Raw genomic sequence first — 23,281 nt, 5'->3', positions numbered from 1 at the left:
TTTGCCATCCCCAAACTTCTCACCCCCCAGCCTCTTCAGAATTCTACCCGCATTCCAGACGTAGCCTCAAGCTCTCTCACAAACTCCAGCTGGATCCACCCTGATCCCACACACCTCCATAACAACTCCCCACAAGTCCTGACCCCCTAGCTGCGCAGACACTTCCTAACTCCCTCTTTCTCCCAGATCTACCCCAAATCTACCCTAGCCACTATCCCAAACCCTCCTGGGGGCAGTCTCTTTCCTAACTCCCGGCCACCCACAAGCTTTTGAACCCTCTCCACACCCTCACGAGCCCCGGCTGGGCCACGGCTCCCTCGGCCCCCTCTCACCTCCCTCCCCCAGGCCAGTCCAACTCCCTCATTCCACAGACGAGGAAACCAAGTCTCAGGGAGGCTGTGACTGGCCCAAGGTCACCCGGGGTGGGGCGCACAGCCTGGGCCTCCGACTCCAAAGGCCACGCTGCCCCCTCCCCACAATCCCCGCTCTTTCCAGTCCTTTCCTCATGCTCCTGCTCCCCTTCCTTGCCCCTCCCTCGTTCTCACCCCCCCATCCGAGTCTCCGGCCCTTCTTTTTCACTCCCCCTCCCCCTCCCCGCCTTTCTCCTCCTCCTCCGGTCGCCCCGCCCCACTCCCTTCGCCGCAGTGGCGCCCCCAGAGCGCATGCTCCCCGGCGTGGCCAGAGGTGGCGTTTGTGAGGGAGGGGCCCAGGCACCAAGGGGAAGGAGGCAAGGTAAGGGGTACTGGAAGCGAGGCTCTGGGAGCGTGCGCGTGCACGTGCGCGTGCCTCTCGGGGAGAGACTGTCCAAAGGGATGGCGGACGCGCACGCGTGTGCGGGAGCGCGCCCTCTTCCTCGGTCGGTCTTCCTCCGATTAGGGCCCCTTTTCCTCCCGACGCCTCCGAGGAGGCGGGGCGCGCGTGCGCAGCCCGCCTCCCTGATACGGAAGGGTGGGAAGTGGAGGAGGAGAAGGAAGATAGGCTGGGTAGCCGAGGCGCGCACGAGGAGCCGCTGGGCCGGGTGGGGGAAGGGCAGGCCAGTGCGCGCGGAGGAGGGGGGGGGGTGCAGCCTCGGAGGCGCGTCCGGCGGGCGAGCGAGCGCGGGATAGAAGCGGGCGCGCGCACCAGCTTCCCCTCGCTCGGTGGCGGCGTCTTTGTTCCGTGTGGAGAAGGGAGGACTCGAAAGCCAGCGACGGGCCCTGGCCCCGGTAGAGAAGGGGGGAGCGCTGGGGACGCGGGGCTGCCGGCAGTGGCGGCTCCTCCCAGGTCCGGGTAAGGAACCAGGCCCCAGGGATGGGCGTTGGGGGAAGGGAGGGGACGGTTGGTTTGAATGGAGAGGGGGGAGCGGGGGAGGGGGAGGACCACACAGTCGCCTTGGGTCGCACGGGGTCTACGGTGGCGCCGCGGGGTCAAGAAACCTCCGATGCTCGCTCTTAGTCTGCGATCGGGCTGGAAGGGCTGGCCAGGCTAGGCCCGGCCTGGGCAGGGCCTGGGGGGTGGGACGGCGAGCGGGAGAGTGGAGGAGAGGCCGCTTATAACCGAGGTCCTCACGGACAGCCCCCGCCTCCGGCCTCCTCAGTTTACCCTGCGGCCCCCCTTCCCTCTGCTTCCTCTTTCACACCTCCCCTCCCCCCGGCGCCGCCGCCGTGGGCACCTTTCTGAGCCTCGCGGGTCCTTTCTGCCCACCCCCACGTGCCCACCCCCGGATCTCTAAGCGCCGGTCGTTCCGGCTGGCTCAGAGGGTCCCTCCTTCCGAGGGGCTGGGGGCGAGAAGAATGAGAGAGAGAGAGTGTGTGCGCGCGCTCGCGCGTGTGATTGTGAGAGAGAGCACGCCGGGTGAGGAGCTCCGCGGCCCGAAGTGCTTCCCTCGCGTGGGCCCGAGAGCTGAGGCAATGGGGAGCGGGCGCCTCGCGGGAAATTTCTCGGAGGATTTCCAAACAAACACCGCGTGGGGAAGGGTCCAGGACCTTTGTTGTTTGAGCCCTCCCTCTTCCTTAACAATAGACTGTTGTTAGAAACACTTTGGGAGCTTGCTCTTCTAGTTACGGGAGTGAGCCGCACCTCCTCTCCAAGAGCACAGTGGTTTTTAAAAAATAAAGTAGAAAGACCAGAACATGTTGGATGATTGCGGAGTCAAGGGCTTTTTGAGCCCCTTGGTGTTGAGTCAGCCAAGCTAAAAAGATCAGCTCGTGTCACCCCATTTTTTTTTTTTTTGTGGAAAGAAATTTTGTTTTACGTTTTCGAATGGCCATAATAATGAAGTTATTTCAGAATCTCGATTGTGAGATGAAGAGAACGAGAATGGGTCACCGAAAGGTAAAAGAAAGAACTTTGGTGTCTTTAAATCTTTGTTCACCAAGACTATGTTCTGTGTAATTTTTTTTAAAGAAATGTAAATATTCTATGAGAGTGCTTTGATGCCCCAGATTTTAGGTATAATGTTTTACTTTCGTGAGAGTTTTCATTTTAAGGCGCCGTTGATCTTTTGTTTCTTTCAGAAAGAGTAAAAACATAAGTTCAACTTGTAGGTGAGATGATATTTATAAAAAACTCTTGGCACAGTGCTTTGCACATAATAGGGACTATATAAATTTGCAACATACAGAACTTTGATCTGTAAAAGGCCTCAGAGATCATATAGAGTAAACTAACCCTCCTACTTTACAGATGAGGAAACTGAAAATCTTACTACTTGTCCATTTTTTATTTCCTTTTGAAGTGATAGATCATCTTAGAGAATTTTAAGACTAGAACAGGCCTAGGGCCGGAGTTCTTAACCCTTTTTTGTGTCCTGGACCCTTTTTGGCATTCTGTCTTCTCAGAATAGTGTTTTTAGATACGTAGGATTACAAAGAAATTCAATTCAATTACAGTGAAATACAGTTATCAAAAAAATTTTTTATAACAAGTTTAATACTTAAGGTTAAGAACGTCTGCCTTAGATATAATCTGTTGCAACACCTTCATTCACTAGACGAGTTTTTAATGTGTAGCTACTAAAGTCTAGATAGTTTGAGGATAAACGCATAAGTAAGACATGGTAGAACTATGATACAAGATACAAGGAACTTTATAGGAGTTCAGAGAAAAGAGAGTTAGCTCCCAAGTGAGAAAGGAAAATATCTTGGGGAGGTAGAATATGAGCTGAGCCTTGAAGAACTTATAAACTTATGGCAGATATTGGAAAGAGGACATTCTAGAGAGGGTGACCTGCTTGAGCAAAGGTTTGGAGGTGGAAAAACTCAGGGTTCCTTTGGGAAATGATTAATATTCTGGTTTTGATGCACTATAGTATTAGATAATGGTGGAAAAGTAGGTTGAGACCAAACTGGAACAGGCTTATGATACCATGCTAAGGAGTTAGTCCTTTATTCTGTAGGCATTAATGGGAGCTATAAAAGATATTGTGAGGAATCCAGTCTGTTAGAAGAGTCACAACCTAGAGTATTGTTGACAGTGGATTGATTGGGCTATTATTATTGTAATAGTCTGGGCAAGAGTAATGAGAGCCTACTAGCCAGTACCTATGGGAATGGAAAAAAGAAGAAAGGCTAGGAGTGACAACACAGAGATAAAATCAACAGAACGTGATAACTAATTGTGTAAGGGAAATAAAGAACTATCAAAGAAGTCTTTGGATTTCTAGACTGGGTGAGTGGGCCCCTAACATGGAATGACGTGCCTGCCTAAGGTTCCACACAGGAGACATTGGTCGGAATTGAGAGAGATCCCAGGTCTCCAGACTCCTTAGCCAGTGTTCTTTCTGAACAACAAAGACTCTTTGGTTTGATTGTATGGATGAATAATGCTTAGTTCAGAGAGTGATATTATTTTTCCTTCCTTTGCTTTGGCTTCAGCAATTTCCATTGTTTTAAAAATCTGGTTTTCTTTCCAAAGTTAAGCTTCTAAAAAAATGCTAGTTGTCTTTGCACTTGTAAACTACTCAAGGTAGTAGGGAGCAAAATCAACCTAGTCCTCGATTAAGTGGTGTTTTAAGTGTCTCAACTTAAGCTTCAAATCTGTCACCTTAACTACAGTCAGTCTGTGGTGTACTTGTCTTACACACTTTTAAGTTGATCAGCTAGAGAATATCGCTGTTTTCTTATGTTCGGCTTTCATTGCAGCATCATAAGATCAAATCACGGTTAGATAATTTATATTATGACATATTCCTTTTAGATTCTTGAAAGAATCAGGTATTAGTTTGCATAATTTGTTGGTTTTGTCCTTTGTGTAAATGCCTTCGTTCTGCAAATGTCACAGTAAAAGATATCACAGATAACATGCACATCTGGCTAACTGTTTTCAGTTACAAGGAAATAAAAACTGTTACAGTATCCAAAGGTTAAAATGAATCTGACACTGCACAAATAAGTAACATGATCGATTTAAAATTTTTCAGTGATGCTGGATAAATTAGGGAGCACAGATTATCCGCTTAACTAACCATCAAATAATACCAGTTTCTTCCTGGATTTGTATGTGAGACAGACAGACAGACACACACACCCAAGAGAAAAAGGAGAGAGTATTGTTGTTGTCATTTAGTTGTTTCACTCCTATGCAACTCTTCATGGCCCGTTTTTGGGTTTTCTGGGCAAAAGATACTGGAGCGGTTAGTCATTTCCTTCTCCAGCTCATTTTACAGATAAGGAAACTGAGGTTACACATTGAGTAGCTTAGGCTAGATTTGAACTCAGGAACATGAGTCTTTCTGACTCTAGACCTGGCACTCTATTGACTGTGCCACTAGCTGCCTCGTTATTATTATTATCTCCATTTTTTTTCTTTTTTATAGAAAAGGGGTCCAGTACTCTGATTTGCCTGTTTATAGTCACTGCTCACAAGTGAGAGTCTGGATGCCTGGAGTTTTTTCCCCAGTGTTTTCTATACTGCCATGTTGCCTTTAAATTCTTGTCACCTAAATGTGCTTTTAGGGTTCTGTAAATTTATTTTATAATTTCTTTCCTGTTGAAATGAGGTGGGTTGTAGTATAAGTGCAGGCCTATACCAGGGTAATTTTTACTGAGCATCACAGCTTATTGTATTGTAGTTGTATAGTACTTAGTTCATAAAACACTTGATAGTCATTTGAATTCATTCCTCCTATTGCAAATTATTTTACCTCTCTGGGGCCCATTTTCTTATCTACAGGATGAGGGGGTTGAACTAAGGTCTCTTCCAATTCTAAATCTGTGATCTTAGATCGAATAATTTATAGCTGAAAATTAAGGCCCTGATTTAGTGAGACAGGTTAGTACAGTTCTTTTTTATGCTTCTGGCATAAAGTACTGTGCCTGTCCATTTGTATTGTGTATTAGAAGTTCGACAAAAATTTTCTCTATAATGAGGGAAAAATCACGAGATGTTAGTTTTTTTTTTTTGAAAAGTACATCAATAAGGCAGTTATTTCATCAGTATATGCCTTGCACTGTAATAGACACTAGGGAGATGAAAAATAAAATCCTTTTCTCTCAAGGTGCTTACATTCTGTAGGGGTAGATAACATGTTCATATACAAGATATCTATTTTAAAAATGAAAACTGCATAGACATGTTAATTTCCTAGATCATTTGTGATTGATTTCAGTGTTGATAATGCTGTCTTAAACTTTTTTAATGACACCCACCCAGTAAAAAAAAACAAACTGGCTCTTACCTTCAGTGCATGTATATTTTAAAAAATTTATTATTATTTATTTATTTTCAGTTTTCTACAATCACTTCCATAAGTCTTAGATTTTCTCCCCCTCCCTGCACATTTCCTCCGCCCTCCCTCCTCGAGATGGCATGCAGTTCTATATGGGTTCCACATAGTATGAGTATATTTTAATGGAACAGTTTGTATACATGTATTTCTGTGCTACTAATTATGTATATCATAAAACTTACTCAGAAATAGATATTTTTAAAGAATGAGATAAAGATGAAATAATATTTAATCCTAGAATTAATAGAGAGCCATTGGAGTTTGTTAAGTAAGGGAATGACAGTCAGACCTATGCTAAAGGAAAGGGGGAAAACATTTATATAGCATCTACTATGTTCCAGGCACTGTGCTAAGTGCTTTTAACAAATGTAATCATTTGATCCTCACAACAACACTGAGAAGTAGGTGCTCTTAATTATCCCCATTTTACAGTTGAGGAAACTGAAGTGAGGCAAACAGGGGAAGTGATTTGCGTAGGGTCATACAGCTAGTGTCTGGCACAGGATTTGAACTCAGGTCTTTCTTACTTCAAATGCTGCATACTAGTCACTTTTGCCACTAACTTCCTCCGCAGGAAAATGACTTTAGCAGCTGTGTGTGTGTGTTCTGTCCTTTGCCAGAGAAGACCGTGCCATCAGAGAAATAATGACATGACTTGCACTTGACTTTATTTTGAATGAGGGAGGGCTGTGCAGGTCACCAACCTCACTTCTCCTCCAGAGTCATTTGAATCCAGTGACTAGATATTCATCTGGATGACTGGGGATGACCCAGGATGAGGCAGTTGGGGTTAATTGACGTGCCCAAGGTCACACAGCTAGTGAGTGTCAAGTGTCTGAGGTGAGATTTGAACTCAGGCCCTCCTGACTCATGTTCTATCTACTGCATCACCTAGCTGCCCCTAGCAGCTGTGTGAAGGATGGAAGAAAGAGACTTGAGTCAGGAAGACCTTTGGAATAGTCCAGGCAAGGGTGGTGACTTTGTAAGTAGAGAAGAGATGGATATGAGAGTTGTTTTAGAGATGAAGACAGCAGGATTTGGTGGCTGTTTGGTTATGTGGTGAGTGGATGCCCAAGTTGTGAACTTAGGTGACTGAAAGGGTGATGATACTTTGGACAGATAGCGAAGTAAGAGACATAGGTCTGAAGGAAAGATACTGTAATTCATCTGGGGAAACAAAATGAGTTTTCTGGAGTTTGGATTTTCTCAATGATCCCAGCACAATTTCTGCTGTTTTGAAAGATGTCTCCTTAACTTAGGTCGTATCTGCTCTTCTTAGAGCTTCTTAGCCAGATGCCAGCCTCAGGAGAGGGAGTTGGAAGTTTGCATTGAGAGAAGAGTAGAAGGAGGGAATATTGGTGAATAAGAGCATATTTGTTCCTTTCAGATAAGTCTTATGATTGGCCATAGCTGGGAGGGTGGGATGTGATAAGCTCAATTTCTCACCTTCCAGTTGGTTGACCTTTGGGGTCAGGTTTTGGCCCCTAACTTGGATACCACTGAGTTAGACTACTCTAGTATTGATTAAATCATGTTACCTTATATGTTTTGAACTTCATTTTTGAATGTTGATGTAAAAGTTGCTGTGTGGAATATTCCCTAATGTTGTTGATAAGCTTGGCTCAAAGAACATTCTATAAGTATCACTTTTTCTGTCTTTTTGCATATACATCTAAAATCATCAAGACAGTGACCTCCCAAGTTCAGGTCTACTTTCAATTCTTGGGTATCTCTTTTTTCCCTTCCCTCTACAAGAGCCTTTTCAAATTATATTCCTTATCTTTAAATGCTTTGTCATTAGTTTGTGTAGTTAATGTGATTAAAGCAAGTGTTATGCTTTTGAACCTCCACAAAACTCTTACTTTTTTATGCCTCACAGTGGCATGAAGGTGACAGTTAGCTTTTTGGTGGCTAAGCCAATAATATAGTGCCTTCTAATACAGTGCCAGAGACTACTATCTGAGAAACAGTTAAAGTTAAGAGGAGAAATTCTTCTCTAACAGATTGGCACTCACCACCAGACAATAAATTATTTGACCACCGCAATCCATTAAGTCCACAAAAATACAAAATGATATAGTAAGTTACCCTCATAGGGCATGTTCTTTAATGATAAGATTTTTAAACCATCTATGTAACCATTTAGTATCCATGACCATCTGGTTGATAATACCAGTAGGGGAATTGAACCATGTAAATCTAAAGATTCCATGAAATAGTTTCAGTATCAGAATACTTACATTTCCAAAGTTTTAAGGTTTACAAAGCACTTTCCTCACAGTTACCTTGGGAGGTAATTCAGAAACTCCATTTTATGGCAGACTGAGACTGAGAGAAGTGAAGTGCCTTGGCCAGGTGCAAGTTGGGAACAAGTGACAGAAGCAGGATTAAAACCCAGGGCCCTCCTGATTTCATCTCTAGTGACTTCTGGCTCCTGTTGCTTCAGAGAAAGCATGGATGGATTGAGATCTCTTTTGTTAGAGAAGAAACACTCGTGGGTTTCTGACCTTTCAAAGTATGTTTTTGAAATACAGGAATTTGATAGAGCTTCTCTTCATGAAATACATGTAAACATAAAACTGTACAGTTTGATTATTAAGCTATAATAAGTATTTTTGTTTTCCGTTTGTTAGCAAAATAATTAGCACATTCATTTAAGAATACATTTTGGAATATTAATAGCAGCTCTTGTTGGAATTGGAATAAGAATTGGAAATCAAAGGAATGCTCATCATTTGGGGAATGATTGTACTATAAGAAATGACAAGCAGGATAATTTCAGGAAGGACCTATTTATAGGAGCTCTTTTTGTAGTGGCTAAGAACTAGAAATTGAGGATATGCTCATCAGTTGGGGAATGACTAAACAAGCTGTGGCATATGATTGGAATGGAATATTATTATGCTATAAGAAATAGCAAGCAGGATGATTTTGGAAAAAACTGAAAAGACTTACATGAACTGATACAAATTGAAGTGAGCAAAACCAGGAGAACATTGTACAACAGCAATATTGTACGATGAAGAATTGTGAATGACTTAACTGAGGGTTGTGGAACATGCGGCAGTGAGGCCCTCTCTGTCCTCAAGTGCCACCCTTTACTGAATCCAGACTTCACAAAACAAATTCCCTTGAACTCAGTCAAAAGGCCGCACCAAGGACCTAGAATGCCACTTATGACCTCCAGGCTGCAGGTTCCACCCCAGATTAGCTATCCTAAGCAACATGATGGTCCAAGACAGTCCCAGCGACCTCATGATGAAAAACACTGTCCACCTCTAGAGAAAGAACTAATGTCATCTGAAAAGAGACTGAAGCATACTATTTTTCCCTTCCTTCTTTCATCTTTCACCCCCTCCTTCTCTCTTTATTTTTTTATTTGAATTTTCCTGCACAAAATATCTAATATGGAAATGTTTTACATGATTCCATATGTATAACCTACATCAAATTGCTTACTGCCTCAGGGAGGGATAGAGTTTAGAACTTGAAACTCTAAGAAAAAAAGACCAATGGCTTTTGACATTTGACAATGAATTCTCTTGTGACATGTAATTGAGGAAAAAATAAAAGATTATTTAAAAGGAGGGGAGGGTTCAGGCAGTTCAGCAAAGCTAAACAGACACATCAACCCAAGCTGACATGATATATGTAATGTCCTTCACCTGTAATCTTCCACCTTTGGGAAAAAAGGAAAGCAATGTATTTTCTCATTTCTTCTCAGGGCTTCATTGACCTCTCCTAATCATTATAATACATGTTGGTCAATTTAGTTTTCTTGTTCTTTCCATTTGCATTGTTGTAGTCACTGTCTCTATTTCTGCTTAACTTTGTACCATTTCATATGTTTTCCCATAGCACCTTCATTTTCTAATTTTCAAGTCTTTTATTTTCATAGTTTTGCCATAAGGCATTAGAAAGAGGTGAGAGTATAAGGTTAGTTTTAAAATATATAACATTTCATATTCTAATAAACATAAATTTTCTCATTACGAGTTTGTTCAGAACATCAGGAGACAGTTTTAGTTAAAAAAAAATGCACCAATTTAAGAGCTGTGAGAAAATGAAGCAGAAAGCTACATAGAAGGAACTATTAGAAAAACTATACTGCAGTTAGATTTTGAGGAATGAAGAGTTGTATTCAGTTCCCTCTCCCCCAGTATTATTTATAAATATAGGATTTGTGCACGAACATCTTATTAAAATGATGATTTGCTTGATTTAAATTTTATCCACTACTTATTTCTATAGATTTCATCCTTACCAGTTGCACTGGTAATTTTTAAATTATGGATTTGATTTTTATATGAGCTTGTGATGAGTTTGAAAGATACCTACATATAGAAAAGAAATTTTCCCATTAGCCTAGGCCAGGGGTGGGGAACCTTAAGCTTCGAGGCCACATGTGGTCCTCGAGTGTGGCCTTTTGACTGAATCCAAACTTCACAGAACAAATCCCTTAATAAAAGGATTAATAAAAATTGTGTTCGTTCTTCGTTGCTGAAGAAGACTGTACCATCAGAGAAATGATGACATGACTTGCACTTGACTTTGTTTTGAGTGAGGGAGGGCTGTGCAGGTCACCAGCCTCACTTCTCCTCCAGAGCCATCTGAATCCAGTGACTAGATATTCATCTGGATGACTGGAGATGACCCAGGATGCACTGGGAGTCCGTGGCTCTTTTAGGCGAAGATCTATTCAGGAACTCACTTAGGGTGAGGTAATGCCCATTCAGTGAATAGACCTCTTTAAGAAGTAGCCTGGGGATGGTCCCTTTAGTGAAGCATAGGAAAAAAAAAACCCCATCAGGCTAGAAGGGAAACCACTACAGTTACCATTGATAATCCCTCTTAAGCCGGGAGAGTCCAGAAGCCAGCCCTTAGGCAGGGGCCTAGTGTCCTCCAATGTATGAGCTTCAGAGTGTAGTAGGTTTAAGATTTTGGGAGAGGAAAGGAAAGGAAAGCTATCAGATCCATGAGTAAGGGAAGAATTTATGACCAGACTAGAGATGGGGAAGATCATGGGATATGTAATGGATAATTTTGATTACATGATGTTAAACAGATTTTGCACGTACAAAACTAATGCAGCCAAAACTAGAAGAAAAGCAGGAAAGTGGAGGAAATTTTTATAGCAAGTTTCTATGATAAAGGCCTTATTTCTCAAACATACAGGAAACTGAGTCAAATTTATAAAAATGTAAGTCATTCCTCAATAAATCCCCTAGACTCTAGGCAGAGGGTGAGGTAACTGCTTTTTAAAAGAATGTTTACTGCTTTTCTTAACTTGTCAGTGGAGAGCTCCAAGGTTTGGACTGATTTTTCATCAATTTGCATGTAAAAGGGAAAGTACTTTAGAAAACTGGTGGTTGTTGAGAAGAGAATAATACACTTTGCATTTGCATTTGTCTCTTGGGGACTTAGCAAACAGTTAAGGTATAGCATTTCCAAACTCTTAGCATTGTGACTTATCACCATTATTTTAAGAGGAAAATATACTTTGCACCTCAGTATTTTTGTATATATGACCACTTATATTAAGCATAAATCCTACCTTATTTGCAAGTTCCTTAACATCTGGGAGTGTGGTAAGGAGTAAAACATGAATATTTAGACCAGGAAGAGTCAAAAATGGCTCTTTAGGAAAGGGAATTATATCCTGACTCCTACTTCTTTTGTAACTCCATAGTTTAGAATACATTGTTAAGTACTTAAATACTTGTTGGCTGGAAACAAATTACTCCTTGGAGTGTTTTAAAGTTCCTATTTTACTATTATGTCATGGACCATTGGCCTAAGTAAGAAGCAGGTGGCAGTAAGGCAATGAATGATGTTTCTTTCTTCAACCATCATTTGTCAGAGGAGCACAGTATCAAATGTCTGTTGCTCAGCTCGTGTCTAAACTCTTATGGAAGACCTTTCCCAATTCTCCCAGTTAGTCTAGTTGGGTGTGCTTGATCCTACTTACTAGAATCTAGGCTCCATTTCTCAGTTCTCGTTCTTTAAGGGTCCGACTATACAACCTCTATACAAAACAAAAGTTCCCGGTGCTAAATACATTAACATATTTTGTATCTGTTAATCTGACATTTTATTCCTTCAAGGTTGGAAAACATCATAATTTATCATAACAAGCATTCCTAGTTGCTGAAATACTGTTCCTTTGAAATATAGAGTAAGGTCTGTCACCTAGGATGATGAGAAAATCCAGCAAATGTTCATCAAGTTCAGTTTTACCACCTTTGAAAAAAGGAAGTGAATTAGCATACACATGCTAGGTTAATCCTTCAATAACAGGATGACCCTCCTTCGATTATTCTCTACAGCCATATATTAAGTGCCTCTTCTTGTGTGCAAGATACTAGGCTAAGTACTGGGAGTATAAACATAGATATATCTCACATCCTATCCCCAGGGACCTTCTCATCTACTAGGGAGGAAAGACAGACATACAAATGATAATACAAGGAATGGTGAGAATCAATTCAGCAAACTTAATTGTCTGATACTGCAAAATATTCCCGAGAGTACTGAAGATTCCTCGAAAAGCTACTGGGCACCCAAGTATAGATGGACACGACTCTGCCTTCCACTAGTTTACGTTCTATTGGGAGTATGCATTATCTCACAATTCAATGGAAAATAATTTGAGTAGAGAAAAGAGATGGAGAAAACTTACTGCCCGAGATAGCCCTCAGCTGAGCCTTGAAGAAAGGTAAACATAGTGCCTGACTCCTACTGGTTGCTTAGATAGTCGTGGTCTAATAAAGGCCAGTTGAATTGTGAAAAGTGATTCTGAAAGGTGGAATTAACATGGAAGAGTATTCCAGGCTAAGTGCCTATTATGTGGTAGCACTGTGCTAAGTTTTCTGGGTATAAAAAGGCAGAAGACTATCTTGGCTCTTAAAGAACTCGGGGGTCAAGTCTAATCAAGAAATATCTATGAAGCACCTACTTTGGGTTCCCCCCCACTTAATAGTATTTTATTTTTTCCAATTATATTTAAAGATAATTTTCAACATTTGTTTTAGTAAGTTTTGAGTTCCAAGTTTTTTTCTCTTTTCCTTCTCTCCCCAAGATGGCAGACATATGATGTACAATCATATTAAATATATTTCCACATCAATCATGTTGTGAAAGAATCAGAATAAAAGGGGAAAGCCATGAGAAAGAAAAAACAAAAAAAGAAAAAATACTATACTTTAGTCTGCATTAAGACTCCATAGTTCTTTTTCCGTATATGGATAGTATTTTCTGTCATGAGTCTTTGGGAATTGTCTTACATCACTGGATTGCTGAGAAGAGCTAAATCTATTAAAGTTGGTCATGTAACAGTGTTGTTGAGCACCTGCTTTGTACCAGGCACTGTGCTAAGTGCTGGTGATAGAAAAGATATTCCCTGCCCTCATGGAGCTCACAGTCTAATGGGGAAGATAGCAAGCAAATATGTACAAATGAACTATGTACAGGATAAATAGGAAATAATTAGAGAGGTTGGGAAAGAGCTTCCTCTAGAAGATGAGATTTTAGCTGGGGCTTCAGGGAAGCCAGGAGGCTTGTACAGATGCACGACAGTGGGATTTTAGAATGTTGATCTCAAGGAAGACTTGAAGCCCATTTTGGCCAGATACAGAATGCATTAAGAGAACTTACATATGAAATAAAATGGGAAAGCTCAGTTGGTGGAAACTCTGGAGGATCATAAATAACTAGGCTGGGGGTCTCTGTTTTATTCCAGGAATAATAGACAGCCACAGAAAGTTTGTGACCAGTAAAGTAACAACGTCAGAACTGGACTTTAGAAAGATTGTTTTGGCAGCTTGTGGAAGATACATTTTTCATCTTTGTACATACTTTGTGCTGCTACTTGTGTGACCTTAGGCAAAGAATTTCATCTCTCTACCTTCAGTTTTTTCAAATGTACAGTGAGTAGTTTAGACTGCATGACCTCTGAGATCCTTTCCATCTCTAAATCTATGAAATTGTGAAACTATTTACTTGTATACTTTTGAATCCCTTTAAGCAAAATGTAAGTAGGCACTCAGTAAGTGTTTAAAAGGTTAGAGAAAACCTTGCTTCTGAGCCTATGAGCTATACTTCCTTTAATTAGAAATTTTCTTTTGGGTTAGAGGAATATAGTAACACCTGATCAGTAGGTCCCTGCCTATGTAGGAACAGACAATAGATGCCTGAAATCCCTAATGTGAAGTAAGTACATGAGAACAGGGTTAGTGAATGGGGCTGGGAGGCACAAGGGGGGTTCACAGCCATATTTATATTAAAAGGTTATTATGGTAATGATGATAAATTTCACTCCATCCAGGAAAAAGAAAGGCTAAACAGTGGGCAGTGGACTCCAGTTTCTGAATGAAGATTAGTTAGTTAGAATGAAGATTTTATTGATTCTATAGATTGTTGGATGCTGAAACTTAACACTAAAGGAGATTGTGAAATTATCTTCTCTGGAGAGTTTTTATGATTAGGAATCGGTTAAGTGCAGTTCATTTTAAAAGCAAGGGTTGAGGTAACCTTTGAAGTCTCGTCTAGCCTTCCAATCCTAGGTACTTCTTTCTCTTGGTTGAGTAATGGGAGGCTAGGAAATTGTTCAAAATTACTTCAGTATTCCATTTTAAGAATTGCCCTCTCATCTTCATCTCCAAGGAAACATGAAGCATTCAGTCTTCATACAAATCTTTGTTTTTCCCTTCCCTAAGTCCTGCATACCTTGTAATGATTGTTTTTACATGAAGCACCTGAGTCCTGAATTTAAAACTTGTACTTGAAGCCAAGCCCAACAGTTTAAGTGTACTAGGCTTTCCAAATCAGAAGAGTTTTATGTTCTAGTTCTTTATTTCTTCCTTTATAATTGTGTGTGTATGTTTTCAAAAATGCAGTGTGTCAGCATTATAGCTGGAAAGAAATAGGCTTTCTCATATGGTGAACAACTATTTCCCTGCTCTAGTGTGGCCTGACAGTTCGGAAATGGCAGCTTCTTTTTGGAAATAGCATTTTAAAAAAATCTTTCATGGGAATCCATGTTCCTTAAACTGCTATCACTTTTTTTTTATCTCTGAGAAAAGAAATCTGTATTGACAATATCCATAGTGAGCAACCCCCCTTCTCCTCTCCCAGAACTTCTGTAGTATATGCCTGTAAAGTGCGCCTTTCATCAGTGACAGCGTTCCCTCCCTTTGATGGGGAGGAGTAAGAGGACTGCTGAGAATACAAACCAAGTTATCTTTTTGAAATTGTTGTCCAACTGCATGCTAGGAATGATAGCCAGGTCATATTCCTATGGAATATTTTCTCTTTGTGATATACTTTGTTATTAAAGATCTGAGTTGTCAAGCTGGCTCTTGATTTAAGACTTTGACTTTCAGCATAACATAGATCTTCTGAAGGTATAGGAACCATAGTTGTAGCTTAGTGTTCACTCATTTCTCAATATTACCTTTCAAATTACTACTTATTTTCTCTTTGTTTCTCAGTTGCAATTTTCTCTCTGTGTGCGAGAGGGAACATGGCATTAATAATAGTAATTGACTACATAACATTTTCAACAAAGTGCTTTGCAAAAATACACTCTCATTGAAGGTGAGAGCCTGGGTATTAAGAGATCTAATCAGATGTTTTTATAATTCTGTGGTTCTTAAAAATAGTTTCCTCAGAACCCAGTGTGGTAAAGAGTATAAGAAATATTATTTCTGTTTAATAGATGACAAGACTGAGGCTCTAAAAATTGAAGTGCTTTCTCATGATCTTATAGTTTGTGTCAGTGGTGATACTTATTAGTACTCCGTGCCCTTCTGTGCCAGTCTCTGTGAGTGATTTTCACTTTTGACATAACTCCTTAGTTCTTCCATCTGTAAATGTGAATACTGTTCCCCAGGGATTGCTGCTGTGTGATTTTATTCAGTAAAGTTAAGATCTTTGGATTAAAAATGGTAAGTACCAGTGGTGCTGTGACATTTCTCTCCTTTTTCCATCTATTCTTTTGGTTGTGGTTAGCACCATTCCACACAGGTCATATGTGCTCTATTCCTGATTACAAGCCAACTTTCCCACTTATACAGAAGAGAATATGCAAGCTATTGACCATACCACTTTTAATCCCAGATCTTATATGCCCAATTTAACCTCGTGGCTCAGGTCCAAACAAGGGTTTGGGTTTGAGAATTTGTAGAAGATTAGCAGTCTGGAAGCTAGTATAAGCATCAACTTTATTACTTATTGTGTAACTCAACAAGGAGGTGCAAAAACTAAAGAAATATACACTATGTGACAACACAAAGAAATTCAGCCATGTGAAGGAGATGAGTACAATGGAAAAATCTTGGTGGGAATACATGTTCAGAGTAGGATCTGAGCAGGGAACTTTTATACTTTAAAGATGGGTTTGGTTGAAAACAGGTAATTAGTGCCAAATATTGGAGGGGAAATTCCTAATAAGACCTAGATTTGGAAGGGAGATTTTTTTGGGTCATTTATCCATACAGATTTAGGTGGGTAAGTTTACTAATAGGTACCATAAATTGGATGAGGACCCAAATCGTAATCAGGGATCCCTGAAATGGGTGTTGACATGCTTGCAGTGACTGGGAACTTTGTCCAGTCAGGAGCTGTGATCATTTACATGTTTGACACAGGGTCAGAATGAGTCATGGCCATGGAAGTTTCTGTCTGTCATTGCTAATATGATTATGGCAATTAAGATCACTTAGTCTAAATTACTCCATATTTGAGAGCTATCACTTGCACTAACAACATCAAACAATGTATTTTTTAAACTCACAATTATTACATTATTATGGCCTCTGTTATAATTCTACCAACCCCATATTGAGCAGTTTGAACTTTAAAACTACTTTGTAGACCTTCAAGACACAGGAGAACATTTTCCCCACTGCTTTTTCTAATAAAGATATATGCTGAGTTTTAAATAATTAAAATACTTGAAGAACTGGATATTCTTATTTGAATCAATTTTTAGTAATTCTTTTTTCCCCACCTTTATTTTAAGTTATCGTCTGTGAATATCCCCAAGACTACATGGTTAGAGGATGTTTTTCCTTGTACAAGTGAAATAATAGGCCCAATTCCTATCTCAGCATCAGTAGCACTGAATAAAAGGTTTGAAGAATCTTTGCTATAAACATTTTTTTAAATTGCTATCTCTTCCTTAAAATATAATAATTTTTTTAATAACCATTCTGATTAATTGAAGATTCCAGTTAATACAAATTTTGCTCTTTATCATATGTTGATAAAGTATTCATCAGGCAAAGAGTAATGCTTTTTGATATTGCATTTAATAATCCTTATCACTTTTCTTTAGTTTTCACTTAAAATTATCAGAATCACAAACCCTATTGGTTAATGCTAAATACTGTTACTTTGTGGTAAACCCTGTATTTTTCTTGAATTAAGGCTTGAATGGCTGTACTCACCAACTAACCCTAGGTTTTTTTTTCCCAGTAGGCAGTCAGAGACAATTTTGAGCAACTCCTTTGAAGATGTCTACTCCAGATCCACCCTTGGGAGGAACACCTCGGCCAGGACCCTCTCCAGGGCCTGGCCCATCTCCTGGTGCTATGCTGGGCCCTAGTCCGGGACCCTCACCTGGTTCTGCACACAGTATGATGGGCCCTAGCCCTGGCCCACCTTCAGCAGGACATCCCATACCTCCTCAGGGTCCTGGAGGCTATCCTCAAGATAATATGCATCAAATGCATAAGGTAACTAGTTGTTTTTCCCATTCCAAGATTCATTTATATACATTAGATTATTTCCCCTATCTAACAGATTAATCCCATTTCCCTCTCTCTCACCCTCCCATATCTAAAGAAAAGATGGGCCATGTCTTAAAAAGTTTTTTTTTAATTCCTTTACATCTCTGTCAATGGTCTACTAATTTCATACTGGCAGTCTTGATTACTTAAGAACTTAGGAAAATAGGCATTCTTTAATTCATTAATTTCCTTGTAAATGCCATTAGGGTTATTTTGATGTGGAAAAATTATTTTCCTCTTTTTGGAGAAAAGACCTTAGTTATAATAGAAATGAATATGGACAAAATAATTTCACTTTCTAGAGAGGCTTTGAACAGTGATTGTACCTTGTGGTAGAATGTGAATCTAGAGCTTGACTGATTATGTGTGGCACACAATGGGGGGACAAGTGTCCTGGAAGAGAGGCCAGGAAACCTTGTTGCTGTTGTTGGTCTTGGCTCTACCACTGGCCTGCTCTGTAACTTTGGCCAATTTTCTTAACTGAAGTTCCTCAGTTTCCTCATCTGTCAAATGAGGAAAGTAGAATTTGGCTTGCCTCCTAGTTATTGTGAAGATCAAATGAGATGAGACACAGTACTTAGCATAAGGCATTATACACCTTTAAAATAATAATACTGTTGGTGATAAACTGGCTCAGTGTCTATTGTGGTTGCTTTTCTGTCTGGAGGAGAAACAGTGTATAGGTTAAATAGGTGAATCTCTCCAGGGTCCCATAAGATAATTAAGTAAAAACTTGAAATTTAGTGGTTTTAGTGATGAGGCAGTTGGTGCTTTAGGGGAAAGGTCAAAGACTGAAAAGCTTTTTCCTTAAAAAACCAGATATGAAAACCATTGCTTTACTTATTGGTTATGATTTGTAAGTAATTTGCTTCTAGAAATGACATTTGCACATTTCCAGCATGTTTTCCCTTTTGGGGACCATTCTTTGTTATAGATATATGTTTTTCTTTTCTAGGTTTTGTTTTTTTTAAGTAGGGAAGAGTTATACTTATCTTAAAGAAAACCATTCTGAGTTTGTCATTCCCAGCTACGTGGATGAATTATCTAGAAGGGTCATTGTTGACTAGCTTTTGGGAGACATTTTACTGCTGTGCCAATGTGATTCTTTGAAAACTAAAGCAATTCTTAAGTTACAGATACTTAACAGGTGTTCAGCTGTGAATATAAATGTTTGATTACACATTGCCTTTCCCTGACACCCCCCATTCACCCATTCTCAAGGCTCTCCAGACAACAGCTAACCTCTTCTGAGGCTACATGGTCACATGGTGATGGAGAGCCAGTGTCTGAAAAGTATTTTCTTTTACTTTCTTCCCCCAACCCCCCCCTCCCCCCCAGAATATTTTCATCTTTCTTTTCCTTTTGCTACTCACAAGACAATTAGTTATACTTTGGTCAATCTTGCACAAATAATTATATCTTCTTTAGTTACACCTTCTTTCCCTCTTCCAATTCTTACCCAGTTAGCTTCCTCAGGAAAAATCTTATCCCCATCTTTTCTCCCCAATCTTACTTTTATTCTCTGTTGTTTTTTTTTTTACTTAGTTACTGCCTCGTCTCTATCACTGTAGATGACAATCATCCAGAAATGGAGACCTCAATAACACAACACCTGGGTTTTAATTGATAGTACTTTTTTGGCATAGCCTTCATTTTCTTTTCTCTCAGGTTCTATCCCTGCATCCATACTGAGTGCTGGACATTTCTACTTGATATTCTGTTGTTACCTTATATTCAGCTTATCTAAAACCGAGCTCATCATTTTCTCCCCAAATCAGTTTCACTTCTTGATGTCTTAATTGCTAAGGAGCAAAACTTTGACTCCTCTTTAAGCCCATCTGTTTAGTTATCAAGGCTTATTCATTCTTTTTTCCTCTTGTCTCTTTTAGTCCTTTCGTTCTATTCCTACTGCTACCAACCCTTCCACTTTGACTACCATAATAGGTTTATAACTGACATTCCTACCTCTAGCCTCTCTCTCTACCACAGTTCATCTGTATGCTACCTGCAGTATCGTTTCCCAAATCACTTCTTGCATGAGCATATCATTCCCGAGTTCATACTCTCTAAATAGCTTCTTGTTGCCTCCAAGCTGGTTCAGAGCCTTCAGCTCATGTTCCAGGCCTTTCACAGTCTGGCCCTGGCTTCTCTTTCTGGGATCAGTTTTCTAGGACCTGAATTCTTTCTACAAGTCAAACTGCATCACTTCTTTTCCTTTGAGCGTTTCTTGGGCTTTCCTTCTTCTGGATCTTTATTCATGCATGGCATTTCCTCTCCCTTTCCAAATCTTCCCATCCCTCGAGGTCCAGCTTTGAATCCTACTTCTTTGAGATCTTGTGCCCCATGGTGATTCTGTCTTCTTCTGAACTTGTAGTGTTACTATGTGTACAGCAGTTAATTTGGCATGTAATCACATAGTGTTTTGTGGCATCTGTTGTTTTATTTTTTAATGTTATCCAATTGTTCTGTTTCACTTTTCATTTATTTGTCTCCTGATGTAGATTACAAGTTCTTTAAGGACAAGGGACTATGTTTTGTGTGCTTTTGTATTTGGCAAAGCCCCTTGTATGTTACAGATAGTCCATATATGTATGTTCAGTGTTAAGGAATATCTCCATGAGTCATTCCCCAAGGAGAGGCTACTAAACTGTGGGTGCATAAAGAAATGATTTTCATTGTTGCACATTCTGCATTCTTAAAAGGTAAGTTTTCATTTGCTTCTAAAGAAGCACAAAATTCAGGAACTATTTCCTTGCCTTTTTGTAAGAACTAAAGGCAAAAGGAGTGCACATTGTACTAGTAGTCTTCATACTGACACTCTAATTTGGGAAGCAGTAAAAACTCAAGGATTGATTGAGACATGAACGGAAGGGACAAGACAATTACTACACCAACAACTATTTTTATATATCGATGTCATCCCACCCGTGCCTTTTGGAGACTGCTTATGTAAATAAATAATGCCAAATGGCGTGACGGCTGGCAGCAGAATCATTTTAGTCCAGTTTAACAAATAGATATTCAATGCCTATTCTCTACACTTCCATTTTGTTTTGTACTGAAACAGGCCCTGTCCTCAGAGAGCTTACATTCCTGGGAAAGACTGCAGCATGTACAGAAATAATTATAATTCAAGGAAAATTAAGGAAGCATGAACAGTTACATGGATAAGGAAGACTTCTTAGAGGAAGGGTACCATAGATTAGTTTTACAGAAAGATAAGGCTTCTAAGAAAAGAATGGAGAGTGTTCCAGGCCTATCGTAATGAATGGACGTGAAAGAGGGACAATGTTGAGTTCAGGAAAACACCAGGTATCCAGTTATACTAGAAAGCCAAGTAGGTAAAGTAGTATAAAATTGGGTTGCAAAGCCTGACTGTGAAGAGCTTTAAATGCTAGGTTGGGGCCTTTGCATTTGTATTACAGAAGCACTAGGAAGCCACTGAAGGATTTTGCACAAGGGGTTAGATACCTGTCTTAGGAATATTGTTTTAGAAATTCTTCAGGATGGATTAGAGAAGAGACTAGAAACAAAAATCAATTAAGAGGCTAAGTCCTTAGTCCAAGCTAAAAGTAATGAGGCCTGAACTAATCTGAAGGCTTTGAGTAGAGCAAAGAGGACAGATAAAAGAAGTATCATGAAGGTGTAGACTCAATGAGACTTGATAACTGACTGGATATGGGGGTGAGGGAGAGGGGATAATGACAACTACTGAAATTTATATAGCCCTTTAAGGTATGCAAAAGATTTTCTATACATTATCTCATTTGATCCTCACATCATCTCTGTGAGGTAAGTGCTACAGGTATTATTATCTCCATTTTACAGATGAGGAAACTGAGGCTGAGAGAGGTTAAGTGACTTGTCCAGGGTCACACAGCTAGTAAGTGTCTGAGGCGGGATTCGACCCAGGTCTTCCTGACTCCAAGTCCAGCGCTCTCTCCACTACGTCATGCTGCCTCTCAAGGATGACTCCAAGGTTACAAACCTGGGTGACTGGGAGAATGGTGGTATCCTCAACAGACATAGGGAAGTTGGACAAGGGGCAGGTTTGGGGGTGGGATAGGGATGGGGGAAAAGATAATTAGTTCTGTTTTGGACATATTGAATTTAAAATGTCTGTGAGATGTTCAGGAAATGTTCAGCAAGCAGTTAATTTTAAGGAATGGAATTCATGAGAGGGTGTAGGGCTGGAAGTTATTTGAATAGAAATAAGACTTGAGTCCTTGGAAGAAGATGACCTCACCAAGAGAAAAGAGGGTCCAGGACAGAGACCTGAATGATAAGAGAGGTGTATGATGATGTATCAGGGGAAACTGATAAGAAATAGTGAAATGTAGGAGAACCAGAAGAGAACAGTGACATAAAAGCTAAGGAAGTGTCCAAGAGGAGAGAGGAGGGTGGAGAAAGATCCAAGTAAAGGACAGTGAAAATTAAGAAGAGACCATTAGATCTAGCATTTAGAAGATGATTGGTAACTGTGGAGAGGGCATTTTCAGGAGAGTGATCACATTGAAAGCTAAATAATAAGGGGAGGAGAAAATAGTGGGAAGGAAAGTGGGTACAGCAAATATTGCTTTCTCTTTCTAGAACTCTGGCAGTGAAAGGGGTGAGAAAAGTATAGGGCAGCAACTTGAAGGGTTAAGTGAGTTTCCAGGATGGGATAGACAAGTACATTTGTAGGCACTGGGGAAGGGGAGGCCATAGATATGATATAGGTGCAGATTGAGGTGTATGTGTAGTGGGAAGGTGGGATTGAATAGTTGAGAAGCTTCTGGGAAGAGTCTGGAAAGATTGAGTTCAAAAGACCAAGTAAAGAGGTTGGCTTTGGCAAGGAGAAGAGCCACCTCTTTCTCAGAAACCAGAATCAAGAAATTTAATCAGTAAGTCAGTACTTGAGAAGGAATTAGGGCTGTTTAGACTGTAGAAGAGAATGTACAGCAAGGAAAAGGAATAGGAACAATGAGTAGAAGTTTCAGAGAGGCAAGTTTAGGTGTGATGTCATAAACAAAAACTTCTTGATGCCTAGAACAGAAGCAGAAAGGGCTGCCCAGGAAGAAGTTGATTTCCCTCACTTGAGGTTTTTATGTTATAGTAGGGATCCTTTTTCAGTTTATTAGCTGGACTGTATGGCTTCTAAGGGTTCTTCCAGATCTGAAATTCTGGGATTCCATGAATATATTTGCCTAGTGTCTTGGAAATATACCATAAGGGTTTTTAAATTAAAAGTGTTGGAGGGGAGAAAACTGCTTACTTTATCTACTGTTTGATGATGATAGCTAATAATAATAATAATAATAGCTAAGATGTATGTAGTGTACAGATTTGCAAAATATTTTACATATTTTATCTCATTTGGTCCTTATGACAACCCTGTGAGATATATGCTATTATATTATCCCCATTTTACAGATATAGAAATTGGAACTGAGAGGCACTGAACTAGAAATTGTAACAGAAAGAGGTAAATATGACCTCTTAGCTATCACTGATACTTGGTGGATTGAGATTCATGAGTTGTATTTATCTCTGAAAGGATGAGCCTTATTTGAAGGAAATGGAAATGGAGTAGATAAAAACTGAGGTAGAGTAACATTAAAATATGAGTTTAAAAAGATATATTCATGTGAGAAAAACCAGAAACCAAAGTGGAGAAACATGGTATGGAGGGCACTTGAGTGAGGACTAATGGAGACAGAAAAGATCAAATGAGTATTGCTAGTACTAGTTCTGCTACTACCACCACCACCAAATCTAGTACCATTACCATCCTTATATATATATA

General features: G+C 40.1%; 1 protein-coding gene across 14 annotated transcripts in view; it reads left to right on the top strand.

Moving 5' to 3' along the window:
• The first annotated feature begins 299 nt into the window (after nucleotides 1–299).
• SMARCA4 (SWI/SNF related BAF chromatin remodeling complex subunit ATPase 4) overlaps nucleotides 300–23,281 on the top strand; it is a 128,145-nt gene continuing 105,163 nt past the window's right edge. For 8 of the 14 annotated variants that reach the window (XM_072602331.1, XM_072602330.1, XM_072602329.1 and 5 more), the window contains exons 1-2: nucleotides 995–1,269; nucleotides 17,183–17,442. In XM_072602331.1, the coding sequence (XP_072458432.1) occupies nucleotides 17,221–17,442 (222 nt within the window). In that variant the 5' untranslated portion in view covers nucleotides 995–1,269; nucleotides 17,183–17,220. Of the gene's footprint in view, nucleotides 733–994; nucleotides 1,270–1,477; nucleotides 2,314–17,182; nucleotides 17,443–21,324; nucleotides 21,476–23,281 lie in introns of those variants that run through there. The other 6 variants (XM_072602333.1, XM_072602332.1, XM_072602324.1 and 3 more) reach the window with 6 other exon arrangements.

This window comes from Notamacropus eugenii, chromosome 4, assembly GCF_028372415.1.
Source record: "Notamacropus eugenii isolate mMacEug1 chromosome 4, mMacEug1.pri_v2, whole genome shotgun sequence".
In the NCBI taxonomy this organism is placed as follows: domain Eukaryota; kingdom Metazoa; phylum Chordata; class Mammalia; order Diprotodontia; family Macropodidae; genus Notamacropus; species Notamacropus eugenii.
Note: the sequence above shows the minus strand (reverse complement) of the source record. Positions and strands in the feature narration are given on the sequence as shown.